This window comes from Phalacrocorax aristotelis, chromosome 1, assembly GCF_949628215.1.
Source record: "Phalacrocorax aristotelis chromosome 1, bGulAri2.1, whole genome shotgun sequence".
NCBI classification, from domain to species: Eukaryota; Metazoa; Chordata; class Aves; order Suliformes; family Phalacrocoracidae; genus Phalacrocorax; species Phalacrocorax aristotelis.
In genome coordinates, this window is record NC_134276.1 from 191,261,871 (window position 1) to 191,283,024 (window position 21,154).

Sequence of the window (21,154 nt, forward strand, 5' to 3'; positions counted from 1 at the left end):
CGTGTAACCGCTGAGCTGAGCGCGTGTACGCAGCCACGCACTGCGTGTGTGCGTGTAACGCACACGCTGTACACTAACACGCTGACAGGGCTATTCCCACCAGCGGTTGGGTTATACCCAGAGCGTGAGTATTCTTACTTCTAGCCATTAGCATTACCGTAATGCCGCGTACTGTAACTGAAACATTAGCTTATTGTCCAAATAAATCCCTTTCTGGATCCTCCTAATCTTATAATGCCAGCTGCGCCTTCTGGAGATGACTTGCCCATTTTAATGACACAAACTTTTTCCAAAGCATTTCAGATGTAAATGACGGCTCTCTCTAGACCACTGAATGCAAAAAGAAACCCCCTCATTCTTTTAAAGTATTATTTTTTCAAAAAAAAACAAAACGTAACCAGGGTAACTCACTTGATTGCCATGGTGGCTACTTGTATATTGCTTTTTCACGCATGGTTTGTACCCACCCAGGTTCCTCTTGTCCATTTTCATAAGGAAATTTTGCCTGTATCTACAGCAGGTTCTATCACCCATTCAACCTCCTTTTCCTACGTTATTTTTTCATTACCTTGCCTGTCTCTGCACTTCAAGGGTGCTTTTCCAGAGCCTTATTAGACTTATCGGCACAGGCCCCATCTTTCGTCTTGGCTCATTTGCTGGTCTCTGTGCTGAGCAGAGACGGCTGGTCCCTCTCTGACCCAGCTCCTCTCCAGCGAGGCTGTGATTTCTGGGCCTCGTGAGCCTGCACATCTTTCCAGTACCTTGTTGTTTTATGCTGATCCCAGCCCAGCATACGGACCTGGCACAACCTGTAGCCGCCTCCATCAGAGGCCAATGCACTGTTAATCATAGACGTTAAGTATCTGCAGAAGGTATTCGGTGAAAAATCTCATTGGAAGTCCCCATCTGAATGGAAAGTATCATTCTGAACACATTTAATAGATTTATTAAATTTAAAAGAACATAGAAGTTGATAGATTCTTTAGAAACACGATCATTACTGAGACAAGGTATTTCCTTCTCCATCAGCTTTCTGCAAATGTTTTTCTGCTTGTTCAGTAAGTGAAAAATAGGAAACCTTATCTGCAGGTAGTTGAGTGTCCTATACCCAGCTCTCACTAGGCTGAGAAACAAATCTATTCTCTTCAATCCTTCAGAACACAAAAAAACTCAGCAGTTAATATTAATGACCTCTTAAAAGCTTTTAAGGCAAGTTTTCACAAATATAGAAGACATTTGCTTTGACTCTTTAATAGTTTATGAAAATGCTGTGGTTGAGTACAGCTCCTGCAGTTTCCTTTGCTTTTCACTGTGGGACAATTTCTGCCCCACGGGAAGCTGCAGCATGCTAACAGTGGCCGGGGTGGCCTGAGGTGGCCACCTCACTGCAAACAGCAGTCCACCAGGGATGGACAAACACCCCTCCGGTAAAGCCTTTCACCCAGCCTAGCCCCAGATTTTGTCTCACGGAGGAATCAGCAAGTGGTGCTCAAACTCGGGAGCACTTCAGTATCCAGGGCACGACTGTAGCCAGCACAAGATCCTTTGGAAGATGCTTGAGCAAGCTTAGCCCATGCAGCTGGTGGGGGTGGTCTTGTACAAAATGCCCCATCTTTGCGTCTTGCTGTGTTCCTGACAGCAGGAATGAACTGCCATGTGGAGTCCAGAGGAGATGTGTGTGTTGGTTGGAAGAGTCACTGCAGAAGTACGTGCTTCCAGAGCTGCATCAGTTTTTGCACAGACAACTCTGCAGCAGCACCGTCATGCAGAAATAGGAAGTAAATGCTGCAGAGTTTGTATTAATTATCCAGCAGCTTCTGTGCAGTGAAAGACAAAGGCAAAGCTGGCGTAAAAGTAGAGAAGACCTCCGGACGCACTCCTTGCATGGACCAGGAAAGGCAAGGGCTGTGGTCCGCAAGCATCAGTAGCCTGTGCATCATGTCCGGGAGATCCAGCCAGCGCTTTTTGGCGCTTTGCAGGTGTGAATATCTACCACTTCCAGGCAGTCCTGGCAGCGCACAGCACAACACCAGTGGAATTTGCACTCGCATTTTGTCATTCTGCTGACGCGGGAGGTGTCGTAGCCTCTCCCACAGCACATCACTTCACAGCTGTCCATGCCGCGGGAGGTTTGGTTACAAACCCGACCAGCTGTCCCGAGGGACCCTGCAAAGGAAAGGCAGGAAAGATCAGGAGGTGGATTTTAAGGAAGGACAGAAAGCATATGAAAATAGGTATAGGAGACATAATTTGCAATGTATTTGATCCTTCAACATCACATCACCTGGGATTCAATATCAAGCCAGAGAAATGTCTATAATAAGGTAAAATTGCTCTAGAATTCTCAAATTTGTCCTGGAAATCAGCTCTGGAGATAAGAAGTAGTAAAATGGGCCAAATACTTCCAAGGCTCTGCACTACTCTGTTAGCATTATTGTGTTTTGTTTCCTCATTCCGTAGCACCTCTTTCCTCTCCAGCGAGCAGATACCCTCCCGAAAGGAGGCGTGCAGCCCCCTCCTGCCCCCTGCATCCAGTCCCCCAGGGCTGTGTGAAATGGGGTGCCCAGGAGAAGCACCCCCGTGGTGCTCGGGAGCTCATGGGCTCTGCAGGGGAGTCCTGGGTGGGCAGGGGAGGGCTGGGAAAGAGGAGACTGCTAAATTTGGTGGCTGCAAGGGACACGCTGGGCAGAGTAACCATGCTGCCAGTGGTTAAAGTCTTTGCGGAAGTGAGCACAGAAGCACCTCAACCACTTGGCATCATCGCTGTGTCCGCCCACCGCCCCCCATGCCACCAGTTCAGATGGCAGCTGAGGAGTGGCTGCTCTGTGCACCTCTCATCTCTGCAGGGTAAGCACCAAGGGTTCTTCTCGTCCTTCTCAATAGAAACTAGAATACACTAAATTACAGCCTACTGTGGACAGAAGGACAGGTAGGGGAACATACCCCACCTCTTCATGTTGTTACAGTCTCTCTGGACTGGCTGAAATGCCACTGCCCATCGCCACGTGGCACAAAATGGCTCTTTAAGGCATGTCTTAGCCTGAAAAACTACAGTACCACATGGGAGCTGCTCATCATCTAATACAAACTTACCTTAGGCTTCATTTTCAGATCTCTATCACATCTGATGACAGATTATTATTATCCATCTGAAAACTTCATGAATGCTCGTTGCTTTACCTAATTTCTTATGTATTGCTGTTAGAAATCACTTTCAGGTACATCTATGAGATGAACATTGTTCTGACATTCTCCCTAGACTTGATTATAGCTCCATTCTTCTGTTCTGGGCCAAAATGGGATTCCCTAAATATCAACTGCAGTCACTAAATTAACTGGAAACATTTTACCAAGTGCATTCACAGGTGTACATCAAACATGAACAATTTACCTTCTTAAAGAAAAACATACATGCAGACATTAATTCAAATTTGCATGAGCTAGGATAGCAAACCAATCTTAATTAATAAAACTTAAGCTCTAATTAATCTGTAATTATTAAAACTCTAAGCTGCATCAATTCTACATTTTTTTCCCCTATGGTGGTATATACCACTGCTGCTGTATTGAAGCACTTCACAATATACAAGTATTTGTTGTTTCTCCGTTCCCTACTGTCCCCAGCACCAGGGAGACTTCATGTCTTTTCAGGCCTGGGCCCAGACACTGAGGCAACGAGTGGTCTCAGGCACTTGAGGAAAGTCACCGTCCGAGGCTGCGGCTCTTCATGGCACAGATATGCGCTTTAGCCTCTTAGCCACGGTGGGGGATGTTTTTCTCTTTTTGCATCCAAGTCAGGGTAGGCTTCAGCTGCTGCCACAGAGGAATGTTTCAGTCCCTAGGAGGCATCTCAGCCTTCTCTCCCATAGCCTATATTCCTGTATTTATTTAAATATGTAAATATTTAAATATCCATTGGGTAGAATTATACACCTGGAAAGCTTCAATAGCAAATCGCTGGCCCAGACCAGCTGCAGGCAGAGCAGAAGAAGGGTGTTGCATGGCCGCATGCACCCCAGGCTCAGCGGGTGCCCACGGCCACCCTGGCCACCAGCCCCAGGAGCTGCTCGCCAGCTGCTGCCGACGGCGGAGGCTCTGGCCCCGGCTTGGGGGTCCTGAGCTGCAAAGGTGCTGTGGCACCAGCCAAGCGAGACCTGCTGAGCTATCTGAAAGGGAAAAGGCAGAGGGAGGAAAAGACATGCTGAACAGAGCCAGACGTGGGCGCCTGCACCTGCAGCCTGATAAATCCCAGACCTCCTTGGGGTGCGAACCCGCTCAGGCTGCTGCCCACACACCAGTGCTCTGCGTAGCATCCTTGGGGAGGCAGCTGAATAGCACTTTAAGTCTCTGCTATTTGGGGGAGCACCTCACATGGATGTAAAAACCATTGGGCCAATGTGTTGTATCGGGCACACCCTGCACCAGGGAACCACCAGTAACTCCCTGTCTCCTGTCCTGGCAGCCAGTGACGGCACCTGAATCCCGGTGCAGGGTGTCCTGGGGAGAAGGAGGAGAGGTACCACCAGCCACGTCCCACACAGGCACACACCACACCTAGCAATCCCTCTGCCACAAAACTCTTGCTGCAAGGCCAGCTGCACCAGGGCAGCCTGCCCGATGAGCAAAGCAGTGATGCCAAAACTTTCCAGATCCTTTTTCCAGGAATTGCTCCACACTGGGGGAGAGAGGATTCCAGTGGCCCCCAGTGCCCCTGATCTAGGCAGGGCTGAGGAATCAGGAGGATGCAGAGCTACATGATCCACCTGTGATCCCATAAGAAGCCTGTGGCAGAAAACACACCAAACCCCGCTTCCTGGCTACCACATTCTCCTCCATCCATGACATTGTGCAAACAGCTGGGACATCTGAACGTAAAGTGCTGGTGCTTGTGTCAGCCCCCAGCAATATCCATTACATCCCAGTTTGTGCAAAATACAACTGAATTACCACTTTTATAGGCGCTTGTCCTGCTCTCTCTGCTCAGAAAACGTAGCAGGTACAAAGGCCAAGCTTGTGACTAGTATGATTAACGTTCTGTGTCAGGAATTTGGTGTGAATTCCTGCTCTACCTCCCTGCACGGGTTCCCCCTCACCTCCCCTCCTCTGCGTGCTGCTTCACCCTGCTGAAGGGGCCCAGCCCCAAAGGCCCGGAGTGCTCGGGCTGTGTAACACAGCATGTCTAGGACAATAATCTCCAACAACCATGATTTGGGTTAGATTTCAAACCGCTTGGTGCTTTGCTCTCTGTGTGTGGTTTTTGTGAAATGAGCTGGACGCTTGGTAGCCCTCGCTGTGCCACCATCGCGCGGCGGCCGGCCGGGTGTCACTCCTCCAGCGGAGGCAAAGCAAAGCCTCTCTCCACCTCAGCATGCCTCCTGACCAGCAGCAGAGCAGGGCTGTGCCGCCTGGCTGCTGGGGTCGAAGGAAGACCCCCACACCCCCTCTGCGTGAGGCCAGGCATGGGCCATCACACCCAGCTGTGATGAGGTGCAGGATCTGCCCCAGGAAGGTCTGACCACATTCCTCAGCCGATGCACAGGTTAGTTTCCAACTCTAAAGTTCTCATTTCCAGATGTTTGGGGAAACTGCAGAGCAGCGAAGGAGAACCTGAGCGGGATACGCCTGCTGGTTTCAAGGGGAGTTTTGCCACAGACCTCAAAACCAAAATGATTGCAGGCCCTAACAGATAGTCAGAAGCCAGGATCATCTGATACTGGCCCACAATACAATATCAACATTTACTATGCCACTAGGAGAGGAGACTAAAGTATCCACAGAATGTGATGAAAGAGAAAACAGGCTCACATAAAGGCTTAGTTTCTGAAACCAACATTTTTGAAAAGTTCAAACAGCATCTTCAGTATCTCTGCGGCTTCTCTCGTGAGAAAGAAAACGAGCAATCACTGACGGCGAGCCGCCAGGCAAGTTACTGCGCTCCTTGGGGGCACTCACATACCCAGGCGATGAAGGCAACACAAGACACTAAGCAAAATACTGCAGAGTTTTCTGAGCTTTGCCTCCTACCTGTAACGCCTCTCCTCATCACTTAAGAGGTAGGAGTATGTCCTAACTTGTAAAAGGTTTTCGTGCAACCTCTTTGTTTTTATTTCAAGTGTTGGAATTGCCATGCCGACACACAACATTATACCTGCCAAAACATCCACAGCTTTTAATACTGCCAACTTTACAGCCCGTATATCAAATCCTTTTTCTTGGTTTGCACAGTTGTTTTCTTAAGCAAACATATGCTGAAAAATATTTTTTTCCCATTCTTAAAGCACTAAAATGTATTTATTCCTTTATAACATGAGATTTTCCCTTCTATTTCTCTTGATTAAAAATCTGGCTTCAAGCAATAAAGTTCATTACTTGACTTTCACCTGAAAAAAAAGCTGGGAAACCCCCGACAACAATAAACTAGTTTCTACACGAGCGTTTTGGGAAAAAAAGAAAAAGGAAATATTCACAGAAAAGTAGCTCCGAAGTTACTTTTCAAACCAAGAAACATTCACGCATTTCACATACAACACCTCGGTACAGCAGGGCTGGAGAGGGCAGGCAGCACATGCCAGAGGCAGCCTTGTCCAGGGGGGCTGGGATTCCCCAGGCCAGCAACAGAGACAGCAATGTGCTGATAAAAACAGCTTATCCATATTCTGTTTAGAGCAAACGTGTCTCACTCTGATTTCCATAGCCACTGATAGCCGTCATAACCTCTCGGCAACCAGAGGTTCTTGGGGTGACCGCTCTGCTCCCTTGCCGGATGGTGCTTGGAGGAGGGCTGCCCTGATGGAAGTCATCGCAAGCTCCACCACCAGCTTGCACAGGGTTGGGACGGCACCCAACAGGTTTGCAATGTGTAAATTGGGAGACACAGGCCAAGAAGTTGCGCAGGGACTGCCTGTATGTGCCTAACCTCAGTGAGAAGTTCTTGACATAGAGCAGGATTAGTTTCCCTCCATGGGTTACATATCTGAAGTACTAACACATCTTGCCCAGCCCCAATACTTTGCAGGCTACGCTTTAATTTCACATTTTTCTTTCACTATGGAATTGGTCTTATTCATCTCAGAAATGGCTTACGTGGGGCAGCAGGGGAAGTAAATTAACATGAAAATAACCCTGTGAGGGACCCAAAGCCGATCACCCTAGGCATGTGGTTTGTCACCCAATGCGCAGCTTCCGGGGGCTGCCCACAGTACTGCATGTACATCTTCACAGTACTTTCCACCAGGAGACCAGGTGTGGTCCTCAGAGCCAGCCGCAGCACCCTGACTGTTGGGAACACAGGAGATGACAACCGCAATGCAGGCACACAGCCCACACCCTATGCGCAGGCAGAGGCAGCGATGCTGGCTTTGACAGCACCCAAACCAGGACCACATGAGTGTTGGGAGAAACCTATGGATGACATGAAGCACATGGCGCATGGGTTTGCAGCAGATCCTGCACACACAGACAGGACCTGCCTCTGCTCCACCACCACCTCCGCATGGCCAAAGCCTCATTGTTACTAGAACAGTTGCGAACAGTCAACAAACACCTACCAACACCATCCTGTTGCTCACCCACCACCTCCACCTTGGAGTCCCCTCCTGGGGAGTGACCTCCTCGATCACATGCACCACTTCAACAGCGTAGCTGCACTCAGCTTGCTCTGCACAGTTTGGTGGGGGTCTCCCTGCAGGAAGAGGCTTCACTCAAGCACTACCTACATTTTTTGGTTGCTCTGTACAAATTAATTTTTAATAAACCTGTTCTAAAATACTTTGTTTTGCAGGAAGACACTACACTGCTTTAATAGTCTCTATGATCCCAGCCTGTAAAAAAAGCTCAGCCAGCAAGCTGGTGACGCCCACGCTACGGCTGCTCATATGTTTCTTCCTAAAGCAGCCTCTGCTTGTCCACCACTACGTTCAAAACATAATAAGCTTGCAAGAGCTTTCAATCCGCCTAGCCTGCATGGACGGTCAAACAGCAATCTTACAAAACATAAAACGCTTCTAACAGAAGCTTACAAGCAGACGAGCAAGAGGTTTTTCTAGAACATTTTGGAGGTGAACTTACACATTCAGGTTAAGAGAGTACATGCTACGGCGGGACTGCCACTTGTGTTGCCGTCGCTTTTGCTCCCTTCACAGCTTTATTGTTTCTAACGGGTCTCTCCTTGTGTAGTCCTGGGTATGCTTGTATTGGTTTTGGGAGCTGGAAATTTATCATGATATAAGGAAAGACCATGCAAAGTATGGCAAAATTTGTAAGTTCTTTACGAGATTTTCAAAAGCCCTCTGGGATGTCCTACCTCTGTTTCTATCAAATTGAGTAAAAAATTGTGAGTAAAAATTATATCAGCATCTGTGTGAGCAGAGTTAAGTGAATTCTGGACACTTCTGAAAATCTTCCTTTGGTCCTTTTCTGAAAGTCATGAAATCTTAATGCTAGACAAGAGGTGGTTGGGTTATTACATTCTCTTGCTATTGAGTTGCTATTAATGTTTTCCACATATTATCTCACTCCCAAAAGCAACGACTCTTTGCTTGAGGATATGGTTTAGTGGTGGACTTGGCAGTGACAGGTTAGCGGTTGGACTCGATGATCTTAAGGACCTTTTCCAACCTTAATGATTCTATGATTCTACGATTCTATGACTCTCTTTTTCTTCTAGGAAAACAAATAATAATAGCAACACATTTTTCACTTCGTAGGGGTGATTCATGTACCTACATCCAGCTGCCTCCTCCAGACAGAATGCCAGACCCGGTGGGGTGTGTTCAATCCTATCACCCTCCAGTGGCTGCCCACTACCAGAGAGAAGAGCCACCACTGAAAGCCCCAACAGCAGATGAGATGCGTAGTTTTTTGGATAGGCCACTGATGATACAACCCCTGAGCACCTTTAATTTACTTGGTCATATGTGTTAGTGCACCGAGGCCACAGAGGACACTGGCTCTGTCATTTTACAGTTTGTGAAGCTGTTTCCTGGTCAAGTCATGATGCTTCATAAGGTTTGCTCTGGGAATCCTTCATTCAGTCCCAATACTAACCAACCTCTAGATACACTTTTTTTTCCTGAAGCACTAAATCACTTGAATTCCCCAGAGAATGAAAGGCAGAACTGTGCTCAAGGACATACTGAAGCGCTGTGGTATCACATTTAGCTGATGCTGAGATGCTCCCCACTTATTTCCAAACTCAGACTTCCATAATCTCATTTCATTTCCAGTCATTTAACAGGGCTGACACTCTGGAGCGCTCAACGGTTCAAACCAAAGGTGATAAAGAAAAAAATGCTGCTCAGCTGCCAAAATTACCTCTCCCAAAGCCAGATCAGTTTTTGTTAATATGATTCTTTCTTTGCTCCGCACGAGCAGCAGGGCATCCCGCATCCCGTTAGAGGTTTACTGCAGCTTGCCAAAAACGTGCTCTTCCAAACAGCCACATTCTCTGAATTCTGAGCAGCAAAGAAATACCGCCTCAGCCGCAGCCTTATCTTGAGCTGAGCCAAAGCACATGTCAGACTCTGCCATCTCTGGGCAGGCTTGACAGCATCAGCCAAGCGCGCGTCATGCGCTGCGGTGAAAAATGCCCACTCTCCTCCACAATAACAAGGCTGACAGATGTGATCAGTCTTAGTACAAAGAGATCATTAAACAGCTTTTTGACATAGAAGTGGGTCATGTACGGGCTCTCATTTTTGCTGGGAAAGAAATCGCGGGCTTTACAATGAAGGAGGCAACTTCAAGAAATAAAGTTTTGACTAAATCCTAGTCTAAAAAGTTCATCTCTGCACAATGCCACAATATGCCCATTTATTCACTTGGATTAAAGTATTAGACTTTACAGTATTGGTCACTATTCAAGGAACAAAATGTGCTTGTGCAGGTAATAAGCATCACCTGCAAAAGCCATAAATAACATTTAAAATCACCTTGACTACCCAGCTAACCAGAAACACTGTACAACATAAGAACACTGGATAAAACTGCGGGTTCACTGAAGCCAATAGTACATGACCAGCATCTCACATATTGTTCTTATTTAAGTACAGTTGTTTTGCAATGCTTATTCCAAGTAAACTTGGATTGTAAATATGCAGCGGTGCCAAAAAGAGCTAAGCTACATCGCTATCCAGATACTTCGGGATATGTCACACCGGGTGCAATCTGGTATGTTATACAACCTACTAATTAGTTCCACAACATCTTTCATACATTACTCAGTCTGGCTCTCTCTTCCAAACTTCTGGTTTTCTAGTTGCTAGTTTTTAATTGCCACATCAGGAAATACTATACACGGGTCAAGAACCGTTAGCGGGATTCCTGGCGCTTGACAATGCCTTGAACCCTGCAACGCTGTGAAAGTGTCTCTCTATTGAAATCAGCAGAAAAGTTCAGTGTTAACAGCAGCCCTGAAACTTTACCTCTTCCCACTGGGGCTGGCACGACTCTTCAGAAAATGTCATGGTTATCATGGACAGAGCCAACACTGCCTTGTGAAGAGGAAGAAGCAGCTGAGTCGCTCGATGCAGCATGCTGTGCCCCACCGAGCCCTAGTCTTTCATTCACCTGCATGTCCTCCAGCTGCCTCGCGCCACGTTACCGACAGCTGAGCTGATGGGTGCAAGCGTGGTTTGCACCAAGCTGCTGTACCTCCTACATTACCGATGCGGAGAGGTGTGTCTACAACTAGGGCGTCCACGGTCCACAGTGAGCTGCAGGGAACGTGCAGATAAAGGAGGACGCTGGTCTCTTGGGCGTCTGCAGCAGTAGCATAACAATATGGAAGAGCTGTGTGATACAAGCGTGTATGTGGCTGTGTACAGTACGGACCTGCCTCCAGAGCGTAACTCAAACTTGTCCTAAAAGCAGCTTTTGCCTTGCAGCATCTCCAGGGCTCCACAGCATCTGGAGGGAACTGCTGAATTATATTAGAACAACTGGCTGCCGTACATCTAGGGACATCAAGGAGCTATTGTTCTTGTACAGAGCTGCCATTCCAAAAATTATTCCTGCCTGTTTCCTGCTGGTTACATGCATGGATTTATATATATATGTATACATATACACACACACACACTCAATAATAATGATAATTTTTGTCCTTCAAAGTACAAATGTCTGAAATAAAACCATTCATGTGTAACAATAGAGGCTTACCTACATCCCTGTCCCTGATACAGTAGTCTGGAGAGCTTTCAAAGTATACCAGGTCATTCTTAGTTGGCTTCTTAAATCTCTTATTAGCCACAGTGAAACCCGTGCCATCTTGATTCATGACCACCTGAATCGCTCCATTGTATTTCTTCCACAGATAATCTCCTGTTTTCCTAAAGTCTGCCATGGCCAGCCAACAGGTCCTTAGAGTGCATGATCCACTCACACCGTGACATTTGCACTCCTGTTTCAAAAACCGCTTCACGGCCTGTTTAAAAACGCAGTAAAATATACACAGGTAAAACAAACTGTAATTTATGCTTCTCAGCCCTTTTCCATTCAGCCTGTAATGCCAGGCTTGCGCTGGGACTCCAAATCACGGTCTGTAGTGACACCCACTGGTAGCATCAAGTCATCCCCACATGGCTGGTCTGCTCTGGTTGCTCGACTCAACCAAACACACAATCCTCCGGCTGGTGGGCTTACCTTCCCCGCTCCTGTCAGTCATCCCGAAGATCGAGATGGTCCATGACGCTGGGACACAGACTGGGCAGGAGGAAACGATCTGGGAAGTGGACAGAATCGCTCAGCCCCTTGGTAGGCGAAGGTAACCCCCTTTCGCCATCGTTCCACTGAAGCTTCGCCATGCTGACCCTCTCTAGCTCGCCTTCATGAAGTTGCCCTTTGCCCTGAATAGCGTTTCAAATGTTGCCCAGAAATTCCTCAGCATTTTATATTTAAATGATTTTACAGAGACCGTGCAAAGCATCGTACCTCAGATAGGCATCAGATTTATGCAAACTTTTAAAATAAGGTATTTTTAAAATGTTTATAAACCTTTTAATAAACATTTTAGAGTACGACCTTCATTAGCTGGCACTGTAGAGATCACCGTCATCATTATTTTAATGTCTGGGTAGCATTAGAGCCATTTTGGCTTCATCTCAGACATTTAAGTTATCTGTATGATGTTGGAGAACAACTGATGGGTTCATATACAATAAATAATTAATTTCTAATTCTGAAGATATGGATATTTGATCTATAAACATTATGCCTTAAGGGTTTATGAAATATGAACATTTTGGAGTTTGTACAAGAGGAACAGCATTATGGGAGGGAGGTAAGAGAGAGGAAAGCTCCATGATTAGAAGTGGGGCTGAAGCACAGTGGGGCAGCATATTTCGGTCAAGCGCTTAGTAATAAAGCAAGAATCTCTTATAATACCAAAGTACTTTTAATTTTCTTTCCAACTTGTAAGTGATACGACTGCTTCAAAGAAGTTACTGACATTCCCACAGCCCCACTTCATTGCCAATGGTACTACCACAAAACTGGGATTTAAGCAGATGCTTGGTTTTAATTATCTGGGTAGCAATGACTTTAACTGCTTGTACATTTAAAACAACTTGCTGGAACAGTGGAAGAAGCACATAGGAATGCAGGACTTCTTTTTGTCAGTGATGTTCCTGTACTGATGCACAGTGTATTATTTTACATGATTCCTATGGGAATATTATAAATATCTATTCTATGTATTTTTGAATTAGTAAAATCTAAATAGTCTAGTTTTAAAAGAAGCCTACCGACACCCCTTTTGGGGGTGAGAAAAAGCCAAGGGCGCAGCTGGTGTCACCCAGATCTGAATGCCAGGCTCGAGAGTGGGCTGAGGTAGTGAGATCCCTGCAAAGCTAAACCTACGTGATTGCACTGTGGATACACAACAGCAGCCTTTCTATAAAGCAGGTCCTGGATCATATGAGAACGTGTTGATTAAAGTCTCTTGATCTTTTTCTCAAAAACCTGCCTGCTTACCAATACCGTCTTATTATTTGGCATATGTATTTTTTTAAACTTACTAAGATACTCAACAATTTCAGAAAGTACTTTCTAGCATGGAGTTAATCCACCCCTATAAAGTCTTTGCTTGTGTCGTAGGCTGCAGTCTCTTTAGGACTGTAATGTAAATGCAGCCATAGTATTGCATATGCATATCGCTGATCTGAATAGGTTCATCTGTCTGTATTACGTATTAATTACACCTGCTGGTAATAAACAGGTGGAAGAAAGATGTTGAAGGAGAAATATTTACCAGAAAAAATAATCTACTTGCAGTACAATTCATAAAATGGGATCTGTTTTTTCTAATAAGGGCTAGTTAATATAGAACAATTTTCCAGTTTATAAAGGGAACTTCACTTCCTACTGAACACGTGTTAAGGAAAACCAAAGACAAGTCTCTACAAATCATTTTAGAAGTGCTTGGTCTAGCACTATAAAATATTTTCCTGTATTATTTCAGATGTCGTGATGCAGCAAGTTTTGATTACGCTTTGAATAACGAAACAGTGTCTTCCAGTTTACATGCACTGTCCTTACTATTTACAGCTACCACCACAAAACGTTAGTGCATGTATTCCTCAGGCCTTGCACCAGCAGTGGGCAATATGCCTGGCAAGTGCTCCTTCTGCTCACCTGCAATAAAAAAGACTCTTCTTGTTGAAATTCAGGAACGGTATTTCCATACAATGCTTAGAGAAGGGTTTTGTTTAGAGCAGGTCACGCCTCAAGGCCACTGCCTTTTGGAGGGATATGTCTTTTGGATGGTTTTTCTTAAAAAGTGAGGTAATTTTATTTTATCTCTGCTCATTTTGTGTTTAGGTGTACCATAGACATACAGGAATGGGCAGGATTTCTGTTTTCTCCAATGCTATTTTGAATTTGCTCTTCAATAGTCAAGCCTGTTCTTCAGTGCGATCTTCAGCCTCCCTTGGGAATTTCTATGCTCTGTTAACTGAAACTCCTCCATATCTAAAGATTAGGCTCAGAACAAAACCTCCATCCAAACCGATCCTGCAACGACTTGGGCTCGGGCTTAACTTCCCACACGAGGAAAGCTACTGCGCTGGCTCAGACAGGAGTGCTCTTAAGCAGTTGCACTGAGGCTGCTTGGAGACCTCTGGCCACCCTGAACCTCCAAGGGAGACAGAAGCAGCATCTCAGGCTCCTGCTCATCCCGTAGTTCTTCCTAACTGCTGAGACCAGCCAGCGAGGGCCAACCTTTACCTGCCCCAGACCCGTGAGAGCTCACTGAGAGCATCTCCAGCCATCTGTTGGATGGACACCTACCTTTCTTCCAGCTCTGTTGTTGTGAAGGTTCATCAGTGCTCTTGCATCTTTTCCTTTCCGTTCTTTGGCATCCACGAAGGCTCTGGCAAATTTAACGCCATAGTCGATGTTATCGCTGCAGCCACCCCAGTCAAAATGGCCCTTGCTGTCCTTGGCAGAGCCTTTCTTCTTGGGATCGCAGGAGCAGGATTTCAGCTCCCCTTGGCTACATGCCCTGGTGATGGCAAAAACAACTCCAGCGGAGGAGATGGCATGTACAAAAGCAGATTCCCGACTACCTGAAACAAAAAAATTCACTTTAAAAATCGTTGGGGTAGTTAGTTTGAGTGCCTATCCTAATTCCAGCCATTTAGCCTGGACTTTTTTGCTGAGCAAAAGATAAAACTGGGCTGAAATCACACGTTCCCTGGAGCCAGAATTACTCATGGCTTAAACTTGGACCCCTCCCTGGTAAAAGCTCATCAATATAGTGTTAGAGTTGGAAAACATTAAACGTGTGCTTCTGATATTGATTAATACACTTTCATGGATCAGTTGTTTTATACAGATATGTGAATAGGACAGCTGGTGTTTCTATCGTGTTTCATCGATTTAGGAAAATATATGAAGTGCTATCTCAGAGATAGGTTTAAGAAATTATTAAATAGGGACACTGGAACAACATGTACATTGCAAAATACTGCAAATAGCTCCAGAAACTAGCTTTTCCTCTTCTGAAGCACTCAGGATAAACTTTCCCGCTTAAAAGGCGATAGGGAGGAATCTAGGGTGTTACTTTTTGAAAATAAATTAAATTTAGGTTTCCTGCCTCGCACCAAGCCCGGTAACAGTAATTCATACAAGCAAGTTCCACTGAATCAATGGCATTGCTTGTGTCATGTTTGAGGCAGGATTTGGCCTGGCAGCCGTGATGTCTGCATGCCAGCTGTGCAGGCAGTTTTTCCCTTCTCCTAACGAAGACACTTTATTATACCAACAATTATCTGCATTTCTAGACTACGCCTACTCTTAAGCTATCAGGTATGTATTTCAGTGCAGTAATTGCTTAAGTTTCGTTTAAGAGGTAAAAATTTACAATACGGAGCTGTCATATACTGGCACAACTCTATTTATGATGATGGGACATTTACATGTTTTAACCGTTTTTAGCATGGAAGGAGTGAGAAGTAGATTTTTGGGCAGTATCTAAGGCCACTGGCAGCGAGAGAGACCCATTCAGAGGACTTGTGAGCCTTAGATAATGTTAGTTCAGTAAAGTAGGACCCTAAGAGAGAACGTTATCTGTGATTTTTATTGTAGGGGCAGCATTACACCGTATAACTTATTATTTAGTATTTATATTCGGGTAGCATCTAGATGGTTCTGAGGGAACTGGCTATAGACTTCCGCACGCTGCGCAAACCTTCACCAAATGGCAACTAAAAGCTTGCAAGAGGACTGGGCAAACCCTGCCTTCCCTACCCTGCCTTCAAAATCCGGCAGGAGATACTGAGGCTTGTTACAAACCATGCTCTTCTGAAGATGGATTTCTGAGAAAATGTATTCAGAAACAGCAAAACTTTTTAAAGCTCTAATTAAAAAGAAACACTCGACGTTCTTGGAAGAGAAGTGTTTCATTTGAGTTTATTAAATTAATCAAAAACATTTCATTTCAAATTAGAGTAATATCAAGCTACATTTCGCATCGCAGTCACTGCCTGATCCGGCTCAGCGTGGAGCTCAAAAGCCTGACGCCTGAATTCTCTCCCGTGAGCCAACAGTGAAAACTTCACTTTTGGAAAAACTGTATTTTTACTTTTTTCTTTTTTTTTTTTTTAAATGAAATAGCCTCCCCAGAATTAGGCCATGTTCTGCCAGACGCGTTTTCCTGAATGTCAGACAAACCTCACAGAAAACTTCAGCTGATGGGTGACGTTACTGATTACTCACAAATAACTGCTAAGGGAACATGAAGCTGGTTACAGGAACCAACTGTTTCCCAGCAGCGGAGCCTGGCACTGAACGACGCTCTGTAGATGAAATCCCACTGCTCGGGTGAGTGTTCCCGGCGTCTCCCATCCTCCTCCCCACCCCCACCGCTGGGGCAATGGCCCTGGGGTACTTTCTTCCTCCTCCTGCTCTCGCTCAGGTGCCAGTCTGCTCACAGCCTGGAGAGGCTGCCTCCAACGGTGCCGGGGACACGCCGGGGTCACAGGTGCCAGGGCAGGGCCAGCCCCACCAGCTGCATGCCACGGCTGTGCGCCCAGGAACGGCGGTTTAGAAGAACCTCAACTCGTTTATCACTCGGACAGGGATATCCTGGCACGGTAACAGATCTTAGCCCTTTCTTTGGGTCAAAAGGACCACATAAGCTGTCTGAAGGCTCACTAGATGCCTCAGTCTAAGATTTAGATGGCAACAACACCCTTCTTAACCATCTTCCCTCAGAGTGGGACGCTCATTTGCAGCCTTCAGCTGCTCAGGGTCTGCACAAGCCTGGCTCACCCCTATCACGTGCGTCCCTGCTTATCGCTCCCCTGGAGCCCGATCTGAGGGACCGGCTGTCGTACCCCCCACAGAGGGCTGAAGGCCTGGGGGGCTGCAGACCCCACACCTCGCCCTGGGCAGCACAGCCCTGGCGGGACTGCACCCTGCCACGGCGCTTCCCCAGGGAAATGCTCCAGTGGGAACCGGCCTGCGGAAGGGGTTGTTGGCCGCCATCCCAACGCACTGGGATCCTGTTTGGACACGGGCTGCCCCTTCCAGCCCCCCCAAGGTATGGGTCTCCCTAGGCAGGGTGGGCTGTGCTGGAAAGCCCCCTGCCCAACTACTGCATTCTGGCACCTCGATTTCTTTGTAGCCCTTCATTTGGGAGTCCATTACACAATGAAAAGCTGAAAAGCTGGGAACTGCAGGGCCAGTCCCTGCTGTGCCACCCCCCCCTTTCTGAACCTTGCCCACGTCTTTCCGTTCTGATACAGGTTTTTAAGCAAAGGGGCGCTTCTTGTTACCGTATGCGCTGTTCTGCTGACTGGGAGACTCTAGGATAACTTTGCATTTCCCCTTCCCTTCCTCCTGGAAGGTAAACCGAAGCTTCCCCATTGCTAGGAAGGAGGATGGTGGGAGGAGGGCCACCGCTCGCCCTTGCTCCCTCGGGGTCGCTGACTGTGCCCCGGCACTGACCATCCCCCAAACCCCCCGCCACCCTCACGCCGACCCTCCGCAACCCCTTTTCACCCGCGGGGGCGCGGAGGCTGCGCGCCCCACCCGAGCCCGCGGAAGGCACCCGCCCCGCCCCGCCCCGCCCCACCCCGCCACGCCCTGCCACGCCCCGCGGGACTCACTGCGCAGCAGGACGCGGCCGAGGAGGCGCTGCCCCCGCTCCAGGGCGTTGCAGTCCCAGCGGTGGCGGCGGAACTGGTGCTGGCACTCGGCCGTCCAGGCGGCCACGCCGCGGCCGATGGAGAGCATGGCCTCGGGGTGCCGCCGGCACAGCTGCCGCTGCCGGCTCACCAGCCCCGGCACGTTGTCGCACATCACCCGCGACGAGCCCACGGCCCCCATGTACCTGCGGGAGGGAAGGAAGGGGAAGGGGCAGGGCAGCGGCGGGGGCCCGCCGCGACCCCCGGGAGCCGGCGCCGGGGGAACGGGGGGGTGTCCCCGGCTGCAGCTGCCGCCGCCTCTGCCGTGGAAACCCTTTAAAATTAGCCTCCAATGCTGTGGGGTTTAATGACGTGAAGCTTTTAGGAGAACCCCAAACCCCGCGATTACAGCCCCGTGCAGTACTTAAAAAAAAAACAACACTAAACCAAAAAACGCTTGACAAAAATTAAATTACATCATCATCTGTAGCCAGATGGTCTCTATTAGTCCTGAAATGTTTCGAAAGGTACCTTTTATAAAACCCAAACTACTATAGGTGTCTTTTGAAGGGATCAAACAGAAGAAAATGTCCTTTTCTTGTATTTTCATTACTTTATACGATCATAAAATCGTTAAAGCCGTGATTTCCCGCCCCCCCCCCCCCCCCAATATATTTAAGTGGCAGTTAAAAAACACCATGACAAAAAAGCCACCGCAATAAATAACGTTTATACGGCTATGGATACAGATAGTCATTTTATTGAAATATGCTCAGCCTGATAAATCAGGCTTTGATCCCGCGTCAGCCAGTGTCAAGGTTAAATGTGTTCCCCAGGTTTATAAGCAGCGGTTTAACTCCTCTTCTGCGCCACGACGTTGCAGCCTGGGGTAGGCTGGGATCCCCGGTTTGAGGGGGACCTGGAGCCCCCAGGTTTCCGTGTCCCTCCTAACCCGTTACAGCGCCCCGCGTTTTGCAGCTCGCTTCGGACGCCCCGCAACGAGCTCGAGCCGCCCCTGAAGCGGGTCCCGCGCTGTCGGCGCGGCTTTCGGCCCTTTGCGCTTACAGTGCAGCCGGGAGAGGCTTTGAAGGAGGGAGGGGATGGGGAGGGCGAGGAAGAAGGGGGGGGGGAATCATAATAATAATTTAAAAAAAATAAATGTCCCTGCCGTAGCCAATTCGCGGGGCCGCCGGGGCGCGGAGGGCTGGCTGCCAGCAGCAGCAGCGCTTCACCCGCGCCGGGCGGGCGTGTTCCCCGCAAGGCTGCCGCCCTCCTCCCACTCCCTCCGGCGGCTCCGCTGCTCGGGGCGGCGGCCGGGGGTGCGCCCCGTCCGTCCCCGTCCCCCCCCCCCCAGCCCCCCGACCCGCTCAGCCCTCCCGGCTGCTCTGGGCTTATGTGAAGAAGGAGGCCCGGGAGCAGGGACGGGGTGTGGAAGGAGATGCCGTGACCGTCTAATCCCGCTTGCTTTAAGGCCGGGCTTTCTGGACCGGAGCAGCTGGCAGCAGCGAGCTCCGCTTGTACGAGCCTGCGAGGGAGAGGCTTCCTCCCCCCCCCCCCCCCCCCCCCAATTTACAATTAATCCGACCCCACCTTCCCCAAGAGCAAATAAAAATTCCTGGAATTGCACAACTTACCACCATGAGGAGGTGACCGGTGGGGTCGCCCAGACCAAGACCAGGGGAAGAGACCACCAGATCCCAGAGAGAAAGTTCATGTTAGAAACGCTTCGGTCCACATCAGGCCAGTCGCGGGGGGCAGAAGAAGTCCCATGGAGCAGCGATGACCGGCGGGAGCAAACGCACCTTGAGGGCTTCTTTCTTCCGTGGGTCAAGCGGCTCCGCAGCCCCACGCAGGGCCGCGGGGTTTACTGACCCCCCACCGGGGTGCGGGGGATGCCGGTCGGTGCATCGCTCCGGGTTCCCCTCGATTCGCCCCGCACCAAATCCTTCAGGACAAGGAGCTCAGCCCCGCTCCCATCCTTCATCTTTGCCCTGATCCAGCTCTTCCCTGCAGTCACAGCAAAACTGAGGGGCTGGTGCGGGCGGCTCGCAGACTGGGTGGGTTCTGCTTTGGGTTGGTTTTTTTTGGTTTGGTTGTTTTTTTTTTTTTTTTCCTCTGAAACTCTGATGGATGAAATGATGTCAAGAGACACTGGGGGAAGAGGAGGAGGTAACACCTCTGATTAGGCGAGGAATCCCGAGGAGCCAGTTGCTTTCCAATAACCCCACAAGCAGACAGACAGACAGACAGCTCGAACACGCCAGCAGATGCTTCGCGACCGGCCGCGCCACCCCGGCGCTTCCAGGCACCTCGCGGGCCTTGACACGACGCCGCTTTACGGCGAGCACCGACCGCGGGACCCGCCGAGGGGAGCGGGGAGCCCCGGCGGGGTCTGCGCCGCCGCCCCGCCCCGCCCGGGCTCCGCGGGCACCGGCGCGGCCCGTCCTGGGGAGCGGGGCGGTGCCTCCGGGCCCTGCGGGCACCGCCGCGGGCGGCTGCGGCGCCCGGCCCGCCCGCGGGAGCGGCTCCTTCCCGGGAGCGCGTCCCCCCCGCGGCCCCGATCGCGAGTGGGAGAAGCGGCCGCTCCGGTTCCCGCCCCCGCCGCAGCCGGAGCGGCGGCAGCTGCCCTGCCCTGCCCTGCCCTGCCCGGCCCCGGCCCGCCTCGTACCCACGCGTGGGGGGAACGCGCTCGCTCGCTGCTGAAGGCGTGGGTGAAGGGCCCCGCGGGGGGGCAGGCCTCACCCACCGCGTACCCCTCTTTTCCCTCCCATCCTTGCATGTCCTTAATCCATTCTTCTTCACCCGTGCCGCATCCACTCCCATCATCTCACCCTTACCTCAAACCAGCTCTTCACGGCGCAGGTCTCCTCCCCCGCCCCCATCCCCAGTGCAAGGGGGGACACCTCGAGCCCGAAAAAAATCCACTGAAGAACCATTCTGCTCCTCAACTCCCCATTCACTGCTGTTAATGCCAGCTTCTGTTTGACCATCACAAAAGCACAACCAAAGCGCACCAGCTTAACAGTCCTAGTAAGTCGGTTTTATCAGCCCCATGTCACCCACAACGCACGCACTCAGGCGGGTACCACAGGAGGCAGCAGCTGTCCTTGGACTCCAACCCATAAAGGTGTCTTGTCCCTTCAGGCTGGCACCACCGCAGCACCAGCCCGCACACCAAGAGCACAGAGGCGCTGGCACCGCTCGAGCAGAAATCAGCTGCCAGGTGAAGCAGTCCCTGGCTGATGGTTGCCAAATAAGCAAATTCAAGAACAGGGAATTTAGCAACTTTTTTACTTGGTGCCATCTCTATAGGGCAAATACAGAACAGATATTCCAGACAACGCACCACTATTAACAAGGTGGAGACGCCCCAGTTCAAAGTCAGCCCTCGTTGTCTTTAACAAACTCTGAAGGTTGCTAAATAACTTAGGGACAGCACAGTTCTTGCTCCTAAGAGATGCCTTCGGTTGTCAACCCCAGGTGAAAATCCTGGAAAAGCGAGCTAGGAAGCACCCTCTGAGATCTGTTCT

General features: G+C 49.2%; 1 protein-coding gene across 1 annotated transcript; it reads right to left on the minus strand.

The window, feature by feature from the left end:
- Window positions 1-908: 908 nt before the first annotated feature.
- On the minus strand, window positions 909-19,623 carry WNT2 (Wnt family member 2). The gene is made up of 5 exons (XM_075081124.1): window positions 19,259-19,623; window positions 17,607-17,830; window positions 14,284-14,561; window positions 11,158-11,422; window positions 909-2,166 (listed from the first exon to the last, which is right to left on the minus strand). Exons 1-5 carry the CDS (start codon window positions 19,336-19,338, stop codon window positions 1,937-1,939), a joined length of 1,077 nt encoding a protein of 358 aa, XP_074937225.1. The 5' UTR covers window positions 19,339-19,623; the 3' UTR covers window positions 909-1,936.
- Window positions 19,624-21,154: the final 1,531 nt, after the last annotated feature.